This window comes from Myiozetetes cayanensis, unplaced genomic scaffold (genome assembly GCF_022539395.1).
Source record: "Myiozetetes cayanensis isolate MyiCay16 unplaced genomic scaffold, myiCay2020 scf30, whole genome shotgun sequence".
Classification (NCBI taxonomy): domain Eukaryota; kingdom Metazoa; phylum Chordata; class Aves; order Passeriformes; family Tyrannidae; genus Myiozetetes; species Myiozetetes cayanensis.
Window position 1 is genome coordinate 3,378,269 of NW_026087522.1, and position 21,281 is coordinate 3,399,549.

Sequence of the window (21,281 nt, forward strand, 5' to 3'; positions counted from 1 at the left end):
GAGACGGCTGCAAGGTCCTGTGGGATAAAAGATGAAGCAGGGCAGAAGGGGGAATTGGGGAGCAGCATGAATGACATGAGTTGGTAGATAGGACTTCTGAGGAGGAAACATGAGGTGTAGCTGTGTACCTCAGTCACCATAAATGCTGGTGCTGACTCGAGTTCTGAAAGACCTTGAATATGACAATAGCAACTGCAAAGTCAGAGGAAAGTAAGCAAGCAGATGGCAGTGGCTATTCTTAGACCTTGTCTAAAGATGGTGCTACTGTGTCCTGGAAGAGGACAAGCAGGGATAAAAACAGGATAAGAAGTGGAAAAGTTGATGTTGTAAAGATGAAAACATTTTATTAGTGGCTGTTAGATCACATTGAGTTCAAATATTGTATTTAATAGACTGTTTGAATTACGAAACAAGTGTTCCTGAGGACACTTAACTTGTGTTACTCAGTGGAACAGTTTTGACTGTTTTACAGGCTGCAGGTATTTGGCAGGCTTGGGAATGCCAGGAGAGTGAGGCACAAGAGCACTTGGAAATGGGTTTAGGGGAGATGAATGGAAATAAATTTGTATTTTTCTCAACATTAATACTTAGTAAAATTATCAACAATTAAAAAAAAATTACACCAAAACCCTGAACTGATTCTACACTAAAAAACATCTTGGGTTTTTTTTTCCCTTCCACAGGCTGGAATATGGGAGCTGCTGTTGAACTGACTCAGTATAGTGTTTTCCTTTTGTAAAACAGTAGTTACACCTGCTTTCTCTTTATAAAGCAGTTGGACAAAAGATTGGCTCCTGGGATGTGCACAGATGCCACTCAGTGTCACATGGCAGCTGCAGTGCGAGGCAGTAAAGCTGATTACTGAGGGTCTGGTTCATGCAGATTGGCTGTACCTGCCCTGTCTTCTGTTAAAGGACAAAGGCAGCCTTGTGACATGTGATTTGGCCTTTTACTTGTGGATGTAAATCTAGCAGGCACTTAAAACTGCCACCATTACACTTGTCCTTTGTTCTGCCCCACTGCACTGAAAAAAGAACTTTTACTTTCATATCAGATGATAATGCATAGAAATTTAATAGTCAAAAAGTATGCACTGATTCTGTGGCAGATCAGGCTGATGTTAATATTTTTACTTATTCCTTTACCAGGAGAAAAAGCACGTGGAAGAATAGAATGTTCTAATAAGCATGCCATCCTGGATTTGCTCAGAGAGTTTAAGCTCAGACTCGGTTAATTAATTAGTTCCAAACTGAAAAAATAAGTAGTACATTGATCTGGAAATATGCCAACAGCATTGTTCTTTCTATTGCAGTCAAGCTGAAACCAGCTTAAATTACTCAAGTCAAATGTTATAAGGACAGAGCTTAAGTCTGACTAGAATGTTTTCCAATTTTACAGCCAAGTAAGAAGGGAAATGAACTTTCAGGAAATTAGATCTGTCCTCTTTGCCTTCAGTTTACAGCCATTTCCCAAACAACATATCTGCTTCAGGGATACATGATGTTCTTCTCTCTTGGTTTACTCTTTTGGCCCAAAATTGATTTTAAATTGTACTCATGATTTGATGCAAGTAGAAAGCTTGGGGATGTTGGGGGGAAAGGAGGATTAGTTTCTGGTAACCTGTAATATGGAAAGGAGGGTGATTTGGGAATGTGCCCTTCTCACGCACTGCAGTTTGTCTTCCCTTTGTACTGAAAGTCACGATCCTGTGGACAAACAGGAAGCCCTGTCAGCATCCTTAAGGCACCAGAGGGAAGTTGTGAGGGCACGACCACGAGACTGCCAAGAGTTCATGTTTCTTTCTCAGGGTTTTGTGGTGTCCTGAATCCAGCCAAGGTAACGACTCACGTTTGTGTAAACACCAGGCATGTCCTTGCGGCCACAGCCGATCCCCCAGCTGATGATTCCGATCACGTGCATGCGCTCATCCTTCATACACACCAGGGGCCCTCCAGAGTCGCCCTGCAGAGAAGCAGAAGATTAGTAACAATTTCCTTTTCTGTTTGTTTGTTTCTGTGTTGGTTTTTCACTCCCATTGTCTTTGGTGGTGCACTAGTGTTTGCAGAAATGTCCTCTGTAGCGTGCTCACAAATCAAGAGCTCTCAGGAACAGCACTTTTACATAAATCTCTCCTGTGTTCCAGACTCCCTCAATGCTCCTCGGGATGGGGGGGGGAGACCCAAAGGAGATGTAAACTAAAGTGTCTAACTTTGTATGGTACTTGTTTATGAAAAGTAGGTGAGATGTTGATAAGAAGAGGAAGGCTGTGTGTCACAGTGAAGCAAAATTATTGAAGAGCTGTTCAAACAGAACAGCTGTGGAGGGAATGCACACCCTCCCTTTTCCTCATGTCATAGCTGTTCCTTCTCCACCATCTTGCAGCCTTTATTTTTCTTTTCTCTACTTTTCAGTAGAGAGGCACCCCCTTCCTCCTCCAGAACCTCCTGCTGAGTGTTTTGCATGCTCACATAACAGAAAATATTAGGAAATGCTGGGGTGGATTTTCCTGTTCAGTTTTGTGGAATTTCCTGTATTTGGGATTTTCAGCCTGTGTTGCTCTGGTTTGATTGGTCAGGTGTGCCCAGCCTTCCCATCTACAAGGGGCAGGGGAAGGAAAAAGAGGAGCCAGCAGTTCTGTTCTGTTCAACAAAAGTCGCCTGGAACTGCCACGTAGGCAGAGGCACAACTTCTTTGAGCGACTTTCTGAAGTGTTTTGTTTGGTTAGCTCAGACTACCAGGGACAGAGAAAAGAAAGGGGCAAGGGAAAGAGAAGAGGAGGGTTTACCTTGCAGGCATCATCAAGGTGCCTCGTGTCTCCTGCACAGAGCATGTTGTCTGTGACTGTGCGGTTGTCCAGGTGCTGTGCCGTGCAGCGGCTGGCCGGGAACAGCCTGACATGGCCTTCCTTCAGCTGCTCTGAATAGAACGGAGAAACTGGAAGGAAAACAACAATACACTTACCTATGTCTGTGTATGCACATACATGTTTTAAAAACATTGCCGTTTGGTTTCTGCAGCCTAGAGGAGCGTAAACAGAAGTAGCTCAGTGGCTAAACAAACATTTTCCTGCCAGAGGGTCTTTGGGTGTTCCACTTGGCCAGTGAGAACAGCTTAAATCTAAATGAGAGAGAATATTGTTTCTTCAGGAGGCTTTAGTAAGTTAAAGAGGTTTTTCTAGGCTCCAAATTAAAGACTGCTGGGTGGATAAGTCATCTTTACACAGTTACATCAATCGAAATGAAGTCACAGGAACTGCCTATGAAAATGCCTGAACTGTATGAAACAGGGTCCTAACTTTTTAATATTAGACTTGCACTAACAAAAATCAGATGCCTTGTCGTACACAACACTGAGTAACTGGATAGGAATTTACACTTATTTTGGAATGGAAGAGATTTGGTTGGTTGGTTGGTTTGGATACTGGGTTTATGTACAGCTGCAATTGCACAAAACTGAAAGTTGGCAAGATTGTTGTTATTCAGTCTAGTTTTGAGTTACAGTTGCAGCATCCTTCCCTCTCAAAGAGTTTATCCTGTACTCCCTGTAAACAGTGCTGAGGACAAGCTTTAAAAGCTCTTTAAAAATCTGCACCTGTATGGTAGGTACATCAAACCTTGGCAGGAATGGATTTCTGTCCAAACTACAATATCTGAAAGTACTGAGTACAGCAGAAATGTGGCAGCTGTGACTGCAAATCTGCTGTCTTTCCTACCTTATCCATTGTGCCAGGTTTTTGGTTTTGTACTGTGGAGAGTATCAAGGAAGACTCTACTGGCCCATACAGCTGAGAGAACTCGGATGAATGAAATAACTTACAGCAAAACTGGTTTTTGAGTAACTCCTACTTACACATCCATTTTGTGGTGCTCATATAAGCCAATATGATACATTAGACATTCAGTAACACTAAAGGCTTGAGTTCTTGGAGGGCAGGGGACTCAAGCTTTGGACAGACTTGCGTGTAGACATGTATCTTCTACTTACATTCCTCATTTTTGCCATAGCCAGAGATCTCACACTCGGTCCAGTCAGGCAGCTGCAGCTCTGGCGTGGGGAGGCAGGCAGCTCGCACAGTGTCTGTCTCAACAGCACAGGTTTCTGCATCTGAGCTCAGCTGCAGCAGAGCTGAGGAGGGAGAAAACGATCCTCACTTCATTAACCACTATTAAACTGGAGCCAACCGTGAGCTTTCCAGCCACAAGGTCAGAAAAGTTCTTACCAATGTCATTGTTGAAATTTTCTGGGTCAAATCTCCGATGGACAATGTAGTTCTTCACTTGAAACGTTTGTTCGTTTTCCTCGGGAGTGGTTCGGGAAGTCCTACCCAGCACAATCTTCAGCTGATTTGTACTAAAGCTGGAGAACAAGAGAGTCTCTGTTCTCATGTTAACTAGAGGGGACCCTTCCCTTCAAGATGAGTTGTTTGAACTTCTGCTTTTCTCATTTTAGCACTATTACTACTTTGTTACCCAGGCAGCTTGACCTCAGGTGACCTATTTGGCTTCATTTCTGTGCTATTTGCTTACAACCATCATGGCAAAGCTCCTCTGCCAGCCCCTTGCTGTTCTCAAGTTTCAGATGGCTCTGCGTGTGTATTGACAACTTTGTTCTTCTGCTATTTGATATTCTGCTGTGGTACCTTAGAGCCATGCTGCTAGTTTGCACAATAAATGCCTCTCTGTAATGCTCAGCACAATTAACCATAATCTTGAGTGCAGACTGGCTTACTGGGATAAAGAGGGTTTTCTCCAAGGCTAAACTGGATGCTTCCATTTTCCAGGTTATTTTTTTCCCCCAGATAGTGCTGAATCCTCAACTTACCCTTCCTCAAAACAGTGAGCAGCTGACAGAACCCAGCAGGAGCTGATGAGAGTCCCTCCACAGAGGAAGTGCTCCCCGGGCAGCCGGCGGTAGGTGACGAAGATGGCAGCCTGCCAGGGGTGGGCTGCGATGTCTGCGGAGGAGCCTCCTCTGATCCTGAACTGCGGGGCCCTGCGCTGCCGTAAGCCACAGGTGGCTGGGGATGACAGACCCAGAAATAGGCTTTTTGTGCAGGCACTCCGGCTCCAAGTTTGGGTTAAGAGCCTGTTAGTCACCAGAGCGTGTTCAGGCAGCCTGCTGTGAACTGTTTAGTATCTGACTCACTCCTGTTTCCTAGGAAACTTGTGTTCGGATTTGAAAAATACAGTAAGGAAACCCTGCCTTTCCTGTCCTCCATTTCTGCAGTCTTCCCTTCTGGCAGAAGGAAAGGCACTTCTGCGAGAGTGGAGCTACAGAATCTCTTCCTACTCCAAAAACCTTTTTTTTTTTTTTCCCTCCAGCTCTTATTTTACTGTAAGAGGCTTGAGTTTAATACAGATGGCATGCAGGACTGTAATGCCTCAAGGAAAGAGAAGAATCAGGAGTGTTAGTATCCTTACAGCAAGTAGGCACATTGCAGTACTCCCATGTGAGCTGATTTCCTTTCAGGACATGGCACCAGGGCTTGCTGTCATTGTCAGGATTCCTGCAGCACAGGAAAGAGAAGAGCTCTTTGTATTATCAGATCTGTAGGGAGTTTGTGGAGATCTTAAGGTGGCAGATTGCAACCCCAGTGTATTCTTTTTGATTTTTCTAGAGATACAGAGGGCCCTGAGGGCACATGGAATTTGCATATATGGAGTCTGATGTTAGAGAAGCAGAGATAGGCCAGGCAGAACAAAATTACTATTGCAAGTGAGCTTCATTTCCAGCAGGAATGTATTTATTTCCTGTGCTTTAATAAGCCAGGTACAGACTAAACCCCCTCCTTAAGAGTACCACGAGACAGTTTGGTGGGATTTTGTTTATTCTATACCCGATACATACCTGCAGAAATTGTGACTACCAAGGCCCAGCTGGTAAGCATCTGTTCTCCAAGCAGTAAATCGCTTGTTGAAAAGGATTCCAGAATTCCACTTCAGACAGGTAGCTCCAGAACTGGTAACACTGTGGCTGCCTCGGTAGTCTGTGCCTCTCCCAGATCTGCAGCTGGTGCTCGTAACTTCAACGAGAAAGCTGCACATTAACCCCCAGATGGAACCCTTCAGTCATTCCTAAGTGTGGTTTTTGTCAAGGCATCTCTCTATTAACCAGACACATCTCAGTCTCTTGGGTGTCATATGCATTAAAAGCTTACATATAATTTAACATGAGAGTCTCAGCTTTTCAGGCTACAGAAACAGCACGAGTCTACAGCGAGCCCTTATACATGCAGTGAATAATGGAAACTCCAAAGTCCTTTCCCTGTCCCCCTGCACGTACCTTTTGAACAGGAGGGCACACTGCAGTGTTCCCAGGTGTACTTTCCCCTTTTATAGATATAGCACCAAGGTCTGGAGTCCTCATCTGGGTTTCTGAAAGTGATGATATTATGCATTGTTACAAAGCTGTTGTCAGCAGTCCCGTGTCTGCCATCTGGTTCAGTAGCTTCATCCTGCTCTGCAGTGAGGACATGGACTGACCCATCAGAAGTGTTTGGATTCCTGTTTTAACTGTGGAGTACATGGAGGTGGAGGTGAGATGGCCAGTAGCCAGCAGGGGTGGACAGCATGCTTGTGCAGTTTAGTTCATGTGCACAAAGCACGATATTTTTACAGTTTTGATCGGGACCTGGAGCTGCAGGAAACTGAATTTCAAACGGAGTTTTAGGCACTGAGAAAGGACAAGGGAAAGCCTGTGGGATGAGAGATATCTGCATCTTTTAGCCTGTCATAAGCATATATCTAGATAGATCTGAAGTTCAGATATGCCTCCAGAAGTTGCAATTGCTGCTCATGTGCTGGGCCATATCTGCACCTGCTTGGTATCAGACTACAGCAAACAGCTGTTGCTTTGCTCCAAGCTCTTTGAATGGGCTGATTCCTCTGATCTGTGGCCATCAGCCCCTCACCTGCAGTAGTTGTGATTGCCTAATCCCAGCTCAGCAGCATCTGCTCTTTGGCCATTGTATGTCAAGTCCATCAAGTCATTGCTATTCCAATTTAAACATTCAGTTCCACTCTCTGTCACGCTCCACGTACCCCTGTATGTTACTCCAGCATCTTTGTAGCATTTAACTTCAGTATCTGAACAAAAGGGAACAAAATGTTACTGGAAGGACAACATACCAACCCTGTTCCCCAGTCCCTGTTCTGTTTAAACTTGGCTCTCAGATGTCGTCTGGTAAGTCAGTGAAAACACCTTGTCAGGCAGACTGTAAGTGTATACAAAAGTGTCTTTAGCTACAAAACTTAGAGTTTTATTAAGAGATGCTGAGAACAGCCCAGGTGTCCTTAAAAGTTCTTTGTAGTATTAGTTTTAGAATAAAAAGAGGCAACTTAACAGAGAGCCTAGAATACAGCAGGAGCTTCTGGATGCCTCATCCTTCTGCACTGCCTAGCTCAACCCAGTCACTGTTCACAGGAACTGATGTGCTGTACTCACCTATTTCACACTGCTTCCCTGAGAAACCTTGGTGGCACTGGCAGATGAAGAGCTGTGGGGAATAATATGCCTGTGAACATTGGCCCCCATTGTAGCATTTATTTCTAGTGCAGGCTGTGGAATAAGCAAAAGCCAGGAAATACTGTTAGTTTTCACAGAAGCAAGAAGCTGGCAATGTATACACAGCTCTCCTTTCCTGTCAGTCTCCTTTAGCTTGTTCTGTTTTTCCCCACCTAACTGGTATTGCCATGTGCTTACAGGCTTTTTGTGCAGTGCTGACATTGTTCCATTCTCTCCACATATGCTACTAGGACGCTTGCCCAGCCCCTTGCACACTCCCACTCAGTCCTGCCTGAGTCAGAGTATATTGGTATTTTCATTTCTATCCTATTTCAAGCCAAATTTTCTGTGCAATAACTCTGGCCCTGACTGTGGAGTTCTTTAGGGTGATTAGATGGACAATCTCTCATCCCTCACCATTCCCTTTCTCTTTTCCTTTGTCATACTCACCTCTGACAGGCACCGTGTGGCAGCGACTCCGCCCGCTGTCACACCTACAGTACTCTATTCTGCTCCCTGAAAGCCTCAGCCAGGTCCACCTGTGCTGGAAAATTTCTCCAGATGAACTGTCTTTGCAAACGGCTGCAATTGGAGAAAGGAAATCCTCATTCAGAGATTCAGGGAAAAGACCTGGCTGAGTAAAAGGACTCCCTTCTATTTCCAGGAGAAGATATCTGTGAAGGGAGCACCTGTCTAACGGGCTGCCCTTTCCCTCCTCAGACCACAGCTGTCCCATCTCTCTCACTGCTGTGCTGCTGGAGTTACTATTCCACTACTGACCAGCCTTGTTTGCTCTGAAGAAGAGCAGTGGGAGGGGAAAACTTCACTGAGTTGTGGATGGTACTAATGGTCTGGTATTTTGCCTTCTGAATCTCTCGTTCAGATAACCATGACAAACAGCTTTCAGCAGCATCATTCCTGCAGCATCATTTGCTTCCCACGTTCATCATGCTTCAGGTCACAGGGTTGTGGTTTCCTGGCTTACCTCTGGGTCTGGCTCCCCGTCTGAAACGCGTGAGTAAGCCCTGCAAGCAAAGAAGGTTAATTCTGTGAGTAACTGCTCTCTTCAAGTAACTGAGAGAACAAGTGTCTACAGAGAGTCAGTCTTCTTCTTGAGGTCATGTGAATCAGGGAAGCCACTCCAGAGGCACAAAAATCTTACCTGGCACTGGCTAGTCACAACTGCTCCCACTCAGCAGGAGGAGACATGGGAGTTTGCCTTCCATTCTGAGTGTTTTCTACATCAGCTCCAAATCTCAAGTTATCTATAGAGACAAAAAATAAGATGTTGAGCAAAGGGGTTTTACAATGCAGTTCATAGTCTGTCCAAAGTTGGTTTGCATCACATGCCACATCCTTTCTTGCCCTTATGTCTGCTGTCCCTGTCCAGGCTAGCTCAGCTTATAGTGCTGCCACCTTTCCTGCTCCTTTCCACCTCTCCATGTGGGATGCCACTCCATCCACTGAAGGCTGCTGTCCCACTGTACTTAGAAAACTGATAACAGATGTTGCCAGATGTTTATTTTCAGTTTTGGGAAAGGTACAGCTTAGAGCAGTCCATTGGAATGTTCTGAATGATAAGCCCCATCAAACTGAAACCATATGGCTGTTTGAAAAACACCACATTCACAAGACTCCAAGCAGAAACCTGCAATGTGCTTTCTGGCAGGACTCCCCTAAACAGTGTGTGCCTTCTGATCGCAGCCTGTGCTTCCTCTCCGATCGAAAATACTACAGCAAGAAGTCCAAGACTTAGATGTGATGTTCTAACATTTTGATTTGGCACTTTCAAGTGCATTAGGACACAAAAGATATACAATATCCTAAATTTGTCTCTCTTTGCTGAAGAATCAGCAGCAAGAATACTTACAATCCTACCTATTAATTTATGATTAATAACAGCCCTTCTAAGCAGTGAGAGTGTGAGCATTATCTTACCAGTGTGGAATAATACCTTAAAAATGTAACAGACAGACCTCTGGTTTGGGGGGAAAGAGTTAAAAAAACCCCAAACAAACAAAAGATACTGTAGTCTTTAAAAGCATTGGAGGAAATGGATATTTCAAAATCTGGCTTTGTTTTGGGAATCATTCCCAGTACTCCTGCGGTTTTGGCCACATTTAAAGAGAAGCATGTTTAGGGAGAACTGAAGATGACCCCGCTCCTCCTCCTCTTTGTCCTTCCTGGTTATCCTGGTTTGGAACCTGGGGTGAGAGGCATAGTCTGATCTCCTCCTAGAAAGATCAGATAAACTTTTCTTTTTCAGCTAGTTCTCTGGGTCTCCTCACCATCAAGATATTTGCCCATAACTTCTCCTTTGGTTTAAGTTCTTTTGCTAATGTTCTTTGTGCAGGAGATTCCTCCTTGCTTAATGGGTCAGAGCCTGAGGCTGTTGGCCCTTTCAGGAAAGCTTCAGCTTTCTTGAAACAACTGAAAGTTAGCAGCTTTACCCACATTATGAATCTCGTCAAAAGCTGAAAGGCAATAGCTCAGTTAGGTAACTATCATGCTGATTCAGTGGGATTTATTAAATAATAATATTTAATAGTAGTTAATGACTTTGCCACTGATGTTGAAAACAGGAAATGCACTTTTTGAAACAGGTACAAAGTAGTACCTACCTTTTTGCTTTTTCTCTTCTGTATTCTGATTATTTCCTTTCCAGACCAGTCTGTTTTTGTGTTTTCTGTGTCTCTGCTCTGATTTCTCTGAACAGCTCCTGTCCTACTTACAGCTCCACTCGAGGGGGTGGAGACTCCCCGAGCTGTGCTGTCCACATCCCACCCCTTCCCGAGCATCTGGGGATGGTCCAGGCGGGCAGCTGCTGTCCGGAGTGTCGGGAGGGAGCGAGTGCAGGACGCGAGAGAAGCTGCTGTCCTCTGAGCAGAGATGTTTGGCAGAGCGACTCTGTCCTGCATGTGGAGCAAAGCATGCCCTGAACAGTGCCATGGGAGAAGAAACAGTCAGGGGAGCTCGTGAGTTAAATGAACAAAACTTCTAAGAAACTTTAGACAGAAATAAAGAACAGCATGTTGGGGACCAGAGAGTTAAACGTTCACTGCTGTTGCCCATCCTAGAAAATGAAGATCTACTCACCAGGATGTGGTCACGAGGTATTCAGTTATCAAAGTGTGGCAGACAAATCTGAGTTATCAGTTTAAGAGCTGATCTTAGGGCTGGGTTATGAAAATAGTCAGTGATGCAACTGTTAGAGTAGTGGATGTATACTAACTACTTGGAACTGATTCACTAACAACCAGGTTCCTACAGAATTTGCTGTGAGCACAGACATAAGAATTGGTGTTCTTATGAGGGACTTTGTCTTCAGGAAGTAATTGAGTGAAGTCCTCATTTGGGAAGCATGGCAATGGTTATTTTGCAAAATGGTAAAGATGGAACACTGGCTACTCTGTATGTTTAGTTCTTCTCTGTAAGGGAATCTATGTCAAGATTATCACATGTATTTCTCCAGGAGTCACAGTGCTGGTGGTAACACTGCTGCCATAAATCTGACTCAAGGGTAGCTGCATTTGACTGTTTCCAGAAGGGACTCCCAGTTGCTGAGAAAAAGGTGATTGAACACTGCTGAGTGAGCAGGGGCTAATTTATGTCCTTTTTATAAACAGCACCCATTTGCTACCGGACTTCTGGATTAAAGATGCTAATAGACTAATGGCCGTGGGGGGAAGAGCTCAGAAACTATCTCCTGACTTTTCACAGCTTAAGGACAACTGTAACTTCTCTCCAGAGCGCGGTGCCATTTATACTGCTTAACACATTTTAGGGAAGGCAGCGATAACAGCGTGTGCTCTCCCAAGCACCATCTACCGGCTCTCCTCTGAGCTGCCCGTGTGTCGGGGTGTTCTCAGCAACGACGCCGTTTAGTGTCAGTGACCAAGTGTGACACCGCGACACACCCCGCGGGCCCTTACCCCGAGGGCCCCGCTGTGCCCGGCGGGTCTCGGAGCGCACCTTCCCCTCCCTGGGGGCTGAAGCCGCTCACGGCCGGAGGGAGCAGCACCCGACCCTGCCGAACGGCCGGGACAGCCCGGGGGGCGCGGCGGGGAGCGCAGGCACACGGCGCGGCCCGGACCGGCGGGATTCGGCGATGTTTTCCCCTCACGGTGCCGGCTCCCCCTCAGCCCAGACCGGCGGGTTTGGGCAGTGTTTTCCCCTCACGGTGCCGTTCCCCCCAGCCCAGACCGGCGGGTTGGGCGGTGTTTTCCCCTCACGGTGCCGTTCCCCCTCAGCCCAGACCGGCGGGTTTGGGCGATGTTTTCCCCTCACGGTGCCGTTCCCCCCCAGCCCAGACCGGCGGGATTCGGCGATGTTTTCCCCTCACGGTGCCGTTCCCCAGCCCCGCTCCCCGCGGGGCGGCCCCGTGAGGGCGGGCGGGCTCGGCCGGAGCCGGAAGCGCGGCGCGCGCAGGAGCCGGGCCCGCCATGAGCCGCCCGCCCGCGCTGCAGGCTCCGACCTGCGGGCCCTGGGAGATGCGGGAGCGCCTCGGCACCGGCGGCTTCGGCAACGTCGTCCGCTGGCACAACAAGGTAGGCGGCGGGTCGGGTCCGCGGGGCGCCCCGGCGCGGGGCCCCGCGCTCAGCCGGCCCGCGCTGTGTCCCGCAGGAGACCGGCGAGCAGGTGGCCATCAAGCAGTGCCGGCAGGAGCTGAGCCCGCGCAACCGCGACCGCTGGGCGCTGGAGATACAGATCATGAAGAGGTGAGGGCGCCGGGGCTCCTCGCGGCCGGGCCGGGGCCCCGCCGTGCCCCGCGAGCGGATCTGGCGGGTGCTGAGGGAAGTGCCGGGAGAGGCCGTGTGGGGATCCCTTCCGGGAGGTGCCCGCTCCTCTCCGGGCGAGTGCGGGGGAGTCCGCGCTAAAGCGAAGCTGTCGCCAGGCTCCGGGGTCCCTGTCTTTGCACGGCTTGTTGTTGCTGTGCCTGCCGGGCAGATCCGCTGTGCGTACGCGTTGAAGGAATGCACTGTCTGCACGTGAAATGCAGTGAGTTAGGATGAGTCTGGGACCGTGAAGGATGGATGAATTGCAGACCTTTAGAATCCCGTAGCTGAGTTTCTAAAAGGATTAGCGACCACGTAGGACTTGGAGTGATGACCATGAGCATGTGAAATCGTGTAGCAGTTGCAGCACATGACGTGTGCTTGCCTTTTTTTCATTTCTCAGACTCAACCATCCCAATGTGGTGGCTGCCCGTGATGTCCCTGAAGGGATGCAGAAGCTTGCACCGAATGACTTGCCCTTGCTGGCCATGGAGTACTGCCAAGGCGGAGACCTCCGCAAGGTGAGGGCCCTGGGAAGGTGACCGAGGGCAGGATCAGCTTCTCATCTCATCCTAGGTGTTCTGTTGAAGTTTTCCCATAAAATCTTTGTTTTCACATCCTGACACTTCCTAATCATGGCGTCAACAGATGTTGGTGGGCCGGTCCTTGGTGTTACGTTCTGCTTTTGGAAATTTAGGTGCTTTTTGAAACTTTTTGTATTTGTTTTCCTGCAAGTGGCACTGTGAGGAGTTTGCACATAGAGGCACATGTGAGGGACGTGTGAGTGTGGCCAGTAGGGTAGGGTCCATCTGTAGGCTATACCCTTCCTCAAAGTGATTAACTCCTGTCTGTCAGGAGGAAAAATAACACAGGATAATTCTAATCCTAAGGTTTTTCTTTGCTATAATCTGCCTGTAGATAAAAGCCAGAGCTTAGACCTGAGATTTGAGCTGATACTGCCACGCACAGGGGAAATTACTAACAAAGATGGAGCAAGTAGAAGGGTGAGAATGGGATGACATCGACTTCTCTCACCCACTCTGTTATCCTCCCATGCCATTAGACCAAGACCTGAAGCTGTAATTGCTGCTACCAGAGGTCACAGACCATAGAGTTTTGTGCCTCTAGAGAATTTGATTGCTGTTACTTGGACTTCTTGCATCCCTGAGAATTTGTGGGACTCTGAGCCTCACTCAGGATGGAGGAGGGAAAGCTTACATTGCGTTGTTTACTTGCAGTACCTGAATCAGCTGGAGAATTGCTGTGGCTTGCGGGAGGAAGCCATTCTCATCTTGTTGTCTGATATTGGTAAGTGGCAGCAGTACCACCAGCTGTCTGAACTAGGGAAGCCCCTTTAGTGCCGAATCCACACTGCAATTATGCAGCAGTGACCTTAATAACTACATCTTAGTCTGACTTTTTATGATCATCTCTGAAAGGTCTAGGGAGGTTCCTGCTGACTTGAAACTAGCCAGCATCATTACAGTTTACAAGAAGGCTGGGAGGGAACACCCAGGGAGAAAACTCTGCTTGTGTCCAGAAGTGTTTGATGCTGACTTTCCTCTTGCAATGATGTGTTTCATTGTATGTTTCACTGTGTAAGATTTGACCCAAAAGCCATGCTTACAGTGGGTAGAATTGAATCCTTACTGAGCTCATGCTATGTACTGTTAATTATGCTCTTAGAAGTGGCTTTTTCTGTGTCTCAGCTTCTGCTCTCAGGTACCTTCATGAGAACAGGATCATCCACAGAGACTTGAAACCAGAGAACATTGTGCTGCAGCAAGGAGAGCAGAGGGTAAGCAGAAACCAGGTGTCTCTACCTGCACACACAAGTAAGTGTAATAGGAAGGTGCATGTGCTTCCTGCAGTTACATGGTCCCTCTGCAAGAGCACTCCACCCAGGGGGACAGCTTCTTCTCTTCCTTGGCACCTTTCCTGCATACCTTTGAAGAGCTGAACCTTTTCTTTCTGCTGTGTGATGTGCTTTTAACAGGACTTCAGTCTAGCGTTCTTATTCTCTGTTGTATGTTTCAGTTAATACACAAAATCATTGACCTGGGTTATGCTAAGGAACTGGATCAGGGTAGCCTGTGCACATCCTTTGTTGGGACTCTGCAGTACTTGGTAAGAAAGGAATTCAGCTAAAAGAGCAGCTCCTGCTTCTTAGTGGGGTAGAATAAACTGTTATCAACCTTTGGGCTGGGATGAGGAACTTGTGCTGGTATGGGGTGCATTTGGGGTGCTGCAGCGTGCAAAGGTGACCCTTTTTTGGCTGACCCTGCGTTTGCAGCGTCTGCCAGCTATGTCTGTTGTAAATAAGGAGCAGGAGGGCCAGTGACCTGTGCGGTTCACTCTGGGAGGGTCTCGAAGCTTGTGTTCTGTAACATCTTTAATCTTGTGTAGGAACGTTAGTGAGCTGTTAAGGGACAGAGGGAGCCAAGAGATGAGTGGCTTTGTCTTATGTGTGTAACTGTCTCAGGCTCCAGAGCTGCTGGAACAGCAGAAGTACACAGTGACAGTGGATTACTGGAGCTTTGGCACGCTGGCCTTTGAGTGCATTACAGGCTTCCGACCGTTCCTACCCAACTGGCAACCAGTGCAGTGGTGAGTGAGCCGGGCCGGGTGACAGGAGGGGACCCCATGTGTCTGTCCTGTTTACATCCCTTGATTCTTAGGATAATATCCCCATGTTCCTTGCCCTTATGGAGACTGACTCCCTTCACAGGAGTTTGACCTACCTGAGCAAGTTCAGCATTCCTGATACTTGCCCTCTGGGATAAGGTCTGACTCCTGCAGGGCAGGTAACAGAAACTAAAGTGGCATCTGTATTATATCTGTCAGGAGTAGCTTTAAGCTTTAAGAGCCTACTAACATGCAGGCTGGGAAAGGCAGGTGATTGTTTCACCGTTGTACTTGCCTGATTCCTTAGGCATACAAAAGTGCGTCAGAAGAGTGAGCTGGATATTGTTGTTTCAGAAGACTTATCTGGAGAAGTCAAGTTTTCCAGCAGTTTGCCCTGCCCAAACAATCTAAACAGGTGAGCACTGCAAATTGCCATGCTGGGATAAACTGATTCTTCTGCACAAGGACCAGGTTTATATTATACACCGTGTTAATCTGTGGATAAATTCAGTGCGTGACACAGTGCTTGTGTCACTTGTCAGACTTGTGGAGTTGTGAGTCTCGGTTTCTGCCTTCTAAACACTGCATTGGTGATGGGGAGTGTTGGGGGGATCGGGGTGGGGGCAGTTGTTTGTCAGTCCTCCTGCAGAGACCAGGCCATGGGGTGACTACAAATGCACTTTTACTTCTTGTGATCCCCTTCTGATCTTGATTGTTCAGTGTTTTGTCTGCGAGGTTGGAGAAATGGCTGCAACTCATGTTAATGTGGCACCCACGTCAGAGGGGTACAGATCCTACATATGGACCCAACGGGTGTTTCAAAGCTCTGGATGACATTTTGAACTTGAAGGTGAGCAATGGGTCTGTATTATCCTGAAATATTTTTCAGAGAGCAGCTGCCTGTAGCCCATGAGAGAAGATGCTTGAGTCAGAGACCTAGGAGGGGGAGTGGCACAGAAACTCATGGAGCTGCCTCCTGACAGTTAGTGACAGGTGCTTTCCTGTTGCTTCTTTGAGGACAAATACTCCCTGAGCTGGTTGGGAGTAGCAAATAGCTTCTCTGTGTGCTTAGTTCCATGGTCAGGTGTAGGATTCTGCAGCTTAAGCTGTTTAATTGCCATATGGCCTCCCCTCCACTCGATGGAGGACAAGGACTTTGGCATAATGTTGTGAAGCATCTGCAGAGTGACTTCCTGAGCCCACCAAGTGCTCTGAACAGTTTATTGGTGGCCAGTTTCTCAGTCCTGCACTCTCTGCTCAAACATGACCAATGTTTCTTCAGCCTTTCTCATACCATGCTGCTCTTGCAGTTGCTTCATGTTTTGAACATGGTTACGGGAACTGTGCACACCTACCCTGTGACAGAGGAGGAGACTCTGGAGAGTGTGAAGGCCAGGATCCAGGCAGACACAGGAATCCCAGAACAGGACCAGGAGCTACTGCAGGAAGCAGGACTTGCGTTGTTTTCTCAGAAGCTGGTCACTAAACATATAGCTGATAGCAAGGTGAGTCTGGGTACTCCTTTTCTTGTTGTTGAGTGAATCAGCAGGCACTGCTCTTCCTTTGGGATCACAGCACTCCCTGCTGTTGTGGCAGGCTTCTGTCACAGTAACCACACAGCCCTTGCCTCTGGTGTTCTCTGTTTGGCTGAGGAGGAATGTTCTGGTTACAGTGTTAATGAGGCTTGGTTTTTCAGAGGGAATTGAGTTGGGTCTTTTTTCTTCCACAGGTGAACGATACTGCAGCTGCAGACACAGACCTCCTGTTCCTCTTTGACAACAAGAAAGTTCTGTACGAGGCTCAGGTGGCCTTGCGTCCTCATCCCGAAAGTGTTGACTGCATCCGTAAGGACTTTCTCTAACGTGAACATGAGAGGGGACCTGGGTTCTGTGGTCTGCACCATGTGCAAAGAGCAGAGAGCTTTTGCACACTGGGATTGAAGCAGCAGTAAAAGGGACTGGCGTAGCTTTCGTGCAGTTTGTCAGAATAACTGAGAAAAGTGTTTGATTTTGATACGGGGGGAACTGGGCAGAGCTTGGCCAGCTCTGAGCTTTGCAGGAGGTAACAGGCCCCTCAAAGGAGTAATGTTTGAGACTCTTTTGTCATGTGATAACACTACTCTTAGGCTTCATGTTGATATGTACGTTTGTCTTTCCCTCCCTCCCCCCTCTGTTTCTAGTTCAGGATCCAAAGAAGAATCTCCACTTCTTCCAGCTGCGCAGAGTGTGGGGTCAGATCTGGCACACGATCCGGGTGCTGAAGGAGGACTGTAACCGGCTGCAGCAGGGGCAGCGAGCAGCCATGTACGGGGCAGCTTCTCTAGGACACTCATCTCTCTGCTCTGGGGAAAGGGAAGGGACAGAAATGGCACCCTGCTGGAATGGGCAGCTGTAAACTATTAATGGCCCTCTGGCACAGCTGCATTTGTCCTCAGTGGCACGCTCTGGAGCTGTGCGTTGCTCTAAGGGGAAGCCTGCATTTTCAGTCTGGGAGGCTGACAGCACCTTCTTGTCCGTGCAGGATGAATCTGCTGCGTTACAACAGCACCCTCTCCAAGATGAAGAATTCCATGGCCTCCCTCTCTCAGCAGCTGAAAGCAAAGCTGGACTTCTTTAAAACAAGCATCCAGATCGATCTGGAAAAGTATAAAGAGCAGATTGAATTTGGAATTAGTGAGTACAGCATCTGGAAAACGTGCCTCTTATTCCCACAAAATACCTCCCTCTTCATCTATGAACCTGAGAAATCCAATCTCTCTTCTTTCATTCCTGTAGCTTCTGAGAAGCTGCTGTTTGCCTGGAAAGAGATGGAACAAGCTGTGGAACTTTGTGGGCGGGTATGTTTCTAAATAACTGCTTATCCTAAAGAAAAAGGATATTTATAATTTTATTTTTTGCCAAAAAAGTTGTCTTATCCAAGACCATAAACCTAATTTCTTTGAACTGAAGTGACTCCTGTTCTACCTTGCCTTTGGCCAAGGCTGCTGTTTGCATCCTGCTGATGTTCTGCCCTGCTTTCAGGAGGATGATGTGGATCAGCTGGTGAAGAGGATGATGGCCCTGCAGACAGACATTGTAGACCTGCAGAGAAGCCCCCTAGGTCGTAAACAAGGAGGAACACTGGAGGATTTGTGAGTTGAACTACCTGGAACTTCAGATGCAAGACTATTTTTAGCTAAACTGACCCAGCATAGGACAATGAAAGGGCTCTTTCTTCTGCCCAAATTATGGGGGACTGGGAGGACTTCAACACTAAAGGCAATTTTTGACTCACCTGTCACTGGTCTGAAATGGCAGACTGGTAAAGAAATTATTCAACTTGTCAAACTATTTGTTCTTAATTTTGGTTTCTGAGAAGTCATTTGTTTTCTCTGCCTTTTTCTTCTAGAGAAGAACAAGCCAGAGAGCTGTACCGGAGACTGAGAGAGAAGCCAAGAGGTAAAAGACATTTTAGCTCAAGGTCAGCTTGCTTTGTGTGGATGGTAACTTTGGAGATGTAGCAGTGACCACTGAGGAAACTTTCTCTGCATTCTAGGCCTGCCCACACATTAGCTACACGTGGACTCTACTGGACCTACCTTCTTTTGGAGAGGGAAGTCAGGGAGTCCGTTTTACACTAGGCCAGCCTTGCTTTCTTGGCACCTTGTGAGCTCTTCCTGAACCTCCTCTGGAGCTCTGCTCAGAGCAGGCTGTTGACACAAGCATCTACTGCTGCTTCTGTGTAGGAAGGGTGAAAGATGTGGCTGTTCTTTGAGCAGCTATACAACCCCAGCTCTGCTTTCCAGTTCTTAGACCTTTGAAGAGGGTGGCTAAAATCCAGTGCAGTTCATCCCACTCAGACTTGCATGCCCTGAATTTGGGATGTTTCAGGGCTGAAGCAGCAGTGGAAACAAGCCACAAAGAATGCTCTCCCTCTGTCCTGTGAGCCTTCCTTTCTGTGTAACACTCTGACTCTTGTTCCAGATCAGAGGACAAGCGGTGACAGCCAGGAAATAGTCCGACTGCTCCTGCAGGCAATCCAGACCTTTGAAAAGAAAGTTCGAGTCATTTATGCTCAGCTCAGGTGAGCTTTGTAGATTTTATTGAGGGTTGAGAGAAAGCATCTCCTCTTTCAGCAGAATGTTTATAACCCAGTGCACGCAGGGAATGGGATCTCGCAATGCTACAGGGAATAAATAACTGCAGAAACGTTTCCCTGCTGCAGTGGCCCATGTGTGACCTGATCCATTTTTACTTTTTTAACAGTAAAACTGTAGTTTGCAAGCAGAAGGCATTGGAGTTGTTCCCCAGAGTGGAGAAGGTGATGGATCTGATGCGTGAAGATGAGGAAACCGTTGTTAGGCTTCAGGAGAAACGGCAAAAAGAACTGTGGAACTTGCTGAAAATTGCTTGTGTAAGTAAAATAAAAACTCCACTTTAACCTGGAAATATGGTTTGTAGCACAGATTAGTGAAATAATAGTAAATTGAGTATGTCCTATGGTTCTTTTGTTATTTTGAAGTAGTGTTAAAGCCAAGTTCCAGGTTATCTCATACTCCTGTCTGCTGAAAACTAGTGGAAATAACTGCAGTCTGAATATTCTGTGTTTTCTGCAGAGTAAAGTCCGTGGTCCTGTCACTGGCAGTCCAGAGAGCATGAACACATCTCGTCTTGGTGGGCCTGGTCATCTGCTGCTGCAGGTCCCTTCTGAAACCTACAATTTATCAGAATCTGTAAGAAAAAGGTGAGGCAAGTCTGGAGTTCTGTAGCTGCTACTGCCAGCACTCCAAAGCTGCTCTGTGAAATAATGGCACACAAGTTTCTCACATTTTACACTCTGTGTGCAGATTTCACTGTCAGCAGTCTTGGTTTACCTCGTGGTTAGACTTTCTGGGGCTTGCAGATATTCCATACAAAAAATGGGGAATACAGAGCTTCACTTCCCTCTGCCTCCATAATAAAGGGTTTGGTTTTTTTTTTCTTGAATCCAACTTGGAACACATTTCCTTGCCCCTGTCCCATAAATTGGGGGATGCCATCAACCTTCCCAGTTGCAGTATGAATTATGAATGGCCTGACTGCCTTCAGTGTCTGCAGCATACCTGCCAGAAATATTTCAGAGGTAGAGGTAGTTTCTCTGTAAATAGAAAATAACAGTGTAATAATTGTCCCTTTCAGTGAGGAGCTGCTGCTGGAATCACAGAAACTTTGTAGCCAGCTAGAAAATGTGATGTATGACACAATGAAGGATCAGGAGCAGAGCTTCATGGTAATGTACTCATTCTTCTAGAAATAGACTGGGGAGGCTCATGGCTTCAAAGTTCTGCTTGTGTAGCTTTGCCACCACTCAGTAACAGGAGCTAATTGAAATCTGGGATTTACTCTTGTACAAAGAGAACAGGAGCTGTGGAGACAGGAAGCACCTGCTCCCCCAGGAACTGCTGCTGACAGCCCTGCCCTGGGGACTGGTGAACAATAAAGGAGGGGGGAGCTCCTTGGCTGTCGTATCAAAATACTGCAAAATTGCACTTAAATCTGGTGGCAATACAGGGAGGGGGACAGGGATGCTTAATGATGCAGAATATTTAAAAGAGAGCAAAATATTAGAGAAATAAGTAACTCAAGGCTTTCCTTTACAGCAGTCACATGGCTTATTTTGAAACTCTGCTGACCAACTTGTTCACAGTAAATTTTTTTAATTCTCTTAACTTGCTTCTCCTTTACTCTAGCAAAGGCTCAACTGTAAGCTGCTGTTGAACTTTGCAGTTCTGTTTATTCTTCAGGCTCTAGACTGGAGCTGGCTGCAGCTTCAGGCAGAAGAAACAAACAGTCCAGAACAAACCCAGATGTAAAATCACGTTGGTCACCCCTGAAGACGCTACTTTGGGAAGCCAAGTGTGAAAAGCTGCTGCCCTGAGAAGGGAAGATCAACTGCCTCCTTCTACTGTCACCTGCTGCTTCTGTGATACACACACATGGCCTAGCTTTAGTATCCACCTCCCAGACACTCTGCTCTCAAAGATACAGTAGGGAATGCCTGTTCTAACTGTCTGGAAAATGTTCTTAATTGTGCCTTAAGACAGCAGATATCCTCTGTCCTGATATATCTTCCCTTAGGCATCACCTGTGGCTGTTCTACTGCATTTTAGGCTATCTACTGGAACAATGGACAATGCATGCCCAGGCACTGGTAGATGTCACCTTTGTAATATACTTGAACTGTGAACTTCATTTCTTAACTCTGCTGATTTGCACTTTTTTTCTTTTAAGTGTAATGGTTGTACTTACCTAATACTTGTTTCCTGTATGGGAACGAAATGATCTAAAACATGTAAACTTTTGGTTTGCTCTTTTTGATACCATCAATAACATTTTAATGGAAAAAGCTGCTTTCACTGTG

General features: G+C 46.8%; 2 protein-coding genes across 2 annotated transcripts; one reads left to right on the plus strand and one right to left on the minus strand.

The window, feature by feature from the left end:
* Positions 1–322: 322 nt before the first annotated feature.
* PLAT (plasminogen activator, tissue type) lies at positions 323–10,096 on the minus strand. The gene is given in 14 exon segments (XM_050325709.1): positions 323–1,962; positions 2,786–2,934; positions 3,985–4,125; positions 4,220–4,356; positions 4,822–5,017; positions 5,421–5,506; positions 5,848–6,022; positions 6,283–6,374; positions 6,911–7,085; positions 7,444–7,557; positions 7,954–8,085; positions 8,489–8,528; positions 8,666–8,695; positions 8,697–10,096. Coding segments are annotated over 14 exon segments (1,659 nt in total). The 5' UTR covers positions 8,730–10,096; the 3' UTR covers positions 323–1,803.
* Positions 10,097–11,912: 1,816 nt separating this feature from the next.
* On the plus strand, positions 11,913–21,240 carry IKBKB (inhibitor of nuclear factor kappa B kinase subunit beta). The gene is made up of 21 exons (XM_050325679.1): positions 11,913–12,050; positions 12,127–12,221; positions 12,682–12,799; positions 13,517–13,586; positions 13,988–14,076; positions 14,316–14,405; positions 14,761–14,885; positions 15,211–15,318; positions 15,624–15,753; positions 16,214–16,408; positions 16,633–16,747; positions 17,083–17,206; positions 17,424–17,575; positions 17,678–17,739; positions 17,924–18,033; positions 18,291–18,340; positions 18,866–18,965; positions 19,148–19,295; positions 19,498–19,625; positions 20,060–20,150; positions 20,665–21,240. Exons 1-21 carry the CDS (start codon positions 11,946–11,948, stop codon positions 20,731–20,733), a joined length of 2,274 nt encoding a protein of 757 aa, XP_050181636.1. The 5' UTR covers positions 11,913–11,945; the 3' UTR covers positions 20,734–21,240.
* The last annotated feature ends 41 nt before the right edge of the window (positions 21,241–21,281 follow it).

Bases quoted from the DNA above. Each gene is read 5' to 3' on its own strand.
- IKBKB (XM_050325679.1), top strand. From the start codon at position 11,946: ATGAGCCGCCCGCCCGCGCTGCAGGCTCCGACCTGCGGGCCCTGGGAG. The intron at 14,077-14,315 runs GTAAGCAGAAAC...TGTATGTTTCAG, and splicing joins TGCAGCAAGGAGAGCAGAGG to TTAATACACAAAATCATTGA. The intron at 14,406-14,760 runs GTAAGAAAGGAA...TAACTGTCTCAG, and splicing joins TTGGGACTCTGCAGTACTTG to GCTCCAGAGCTGCTGGAACA.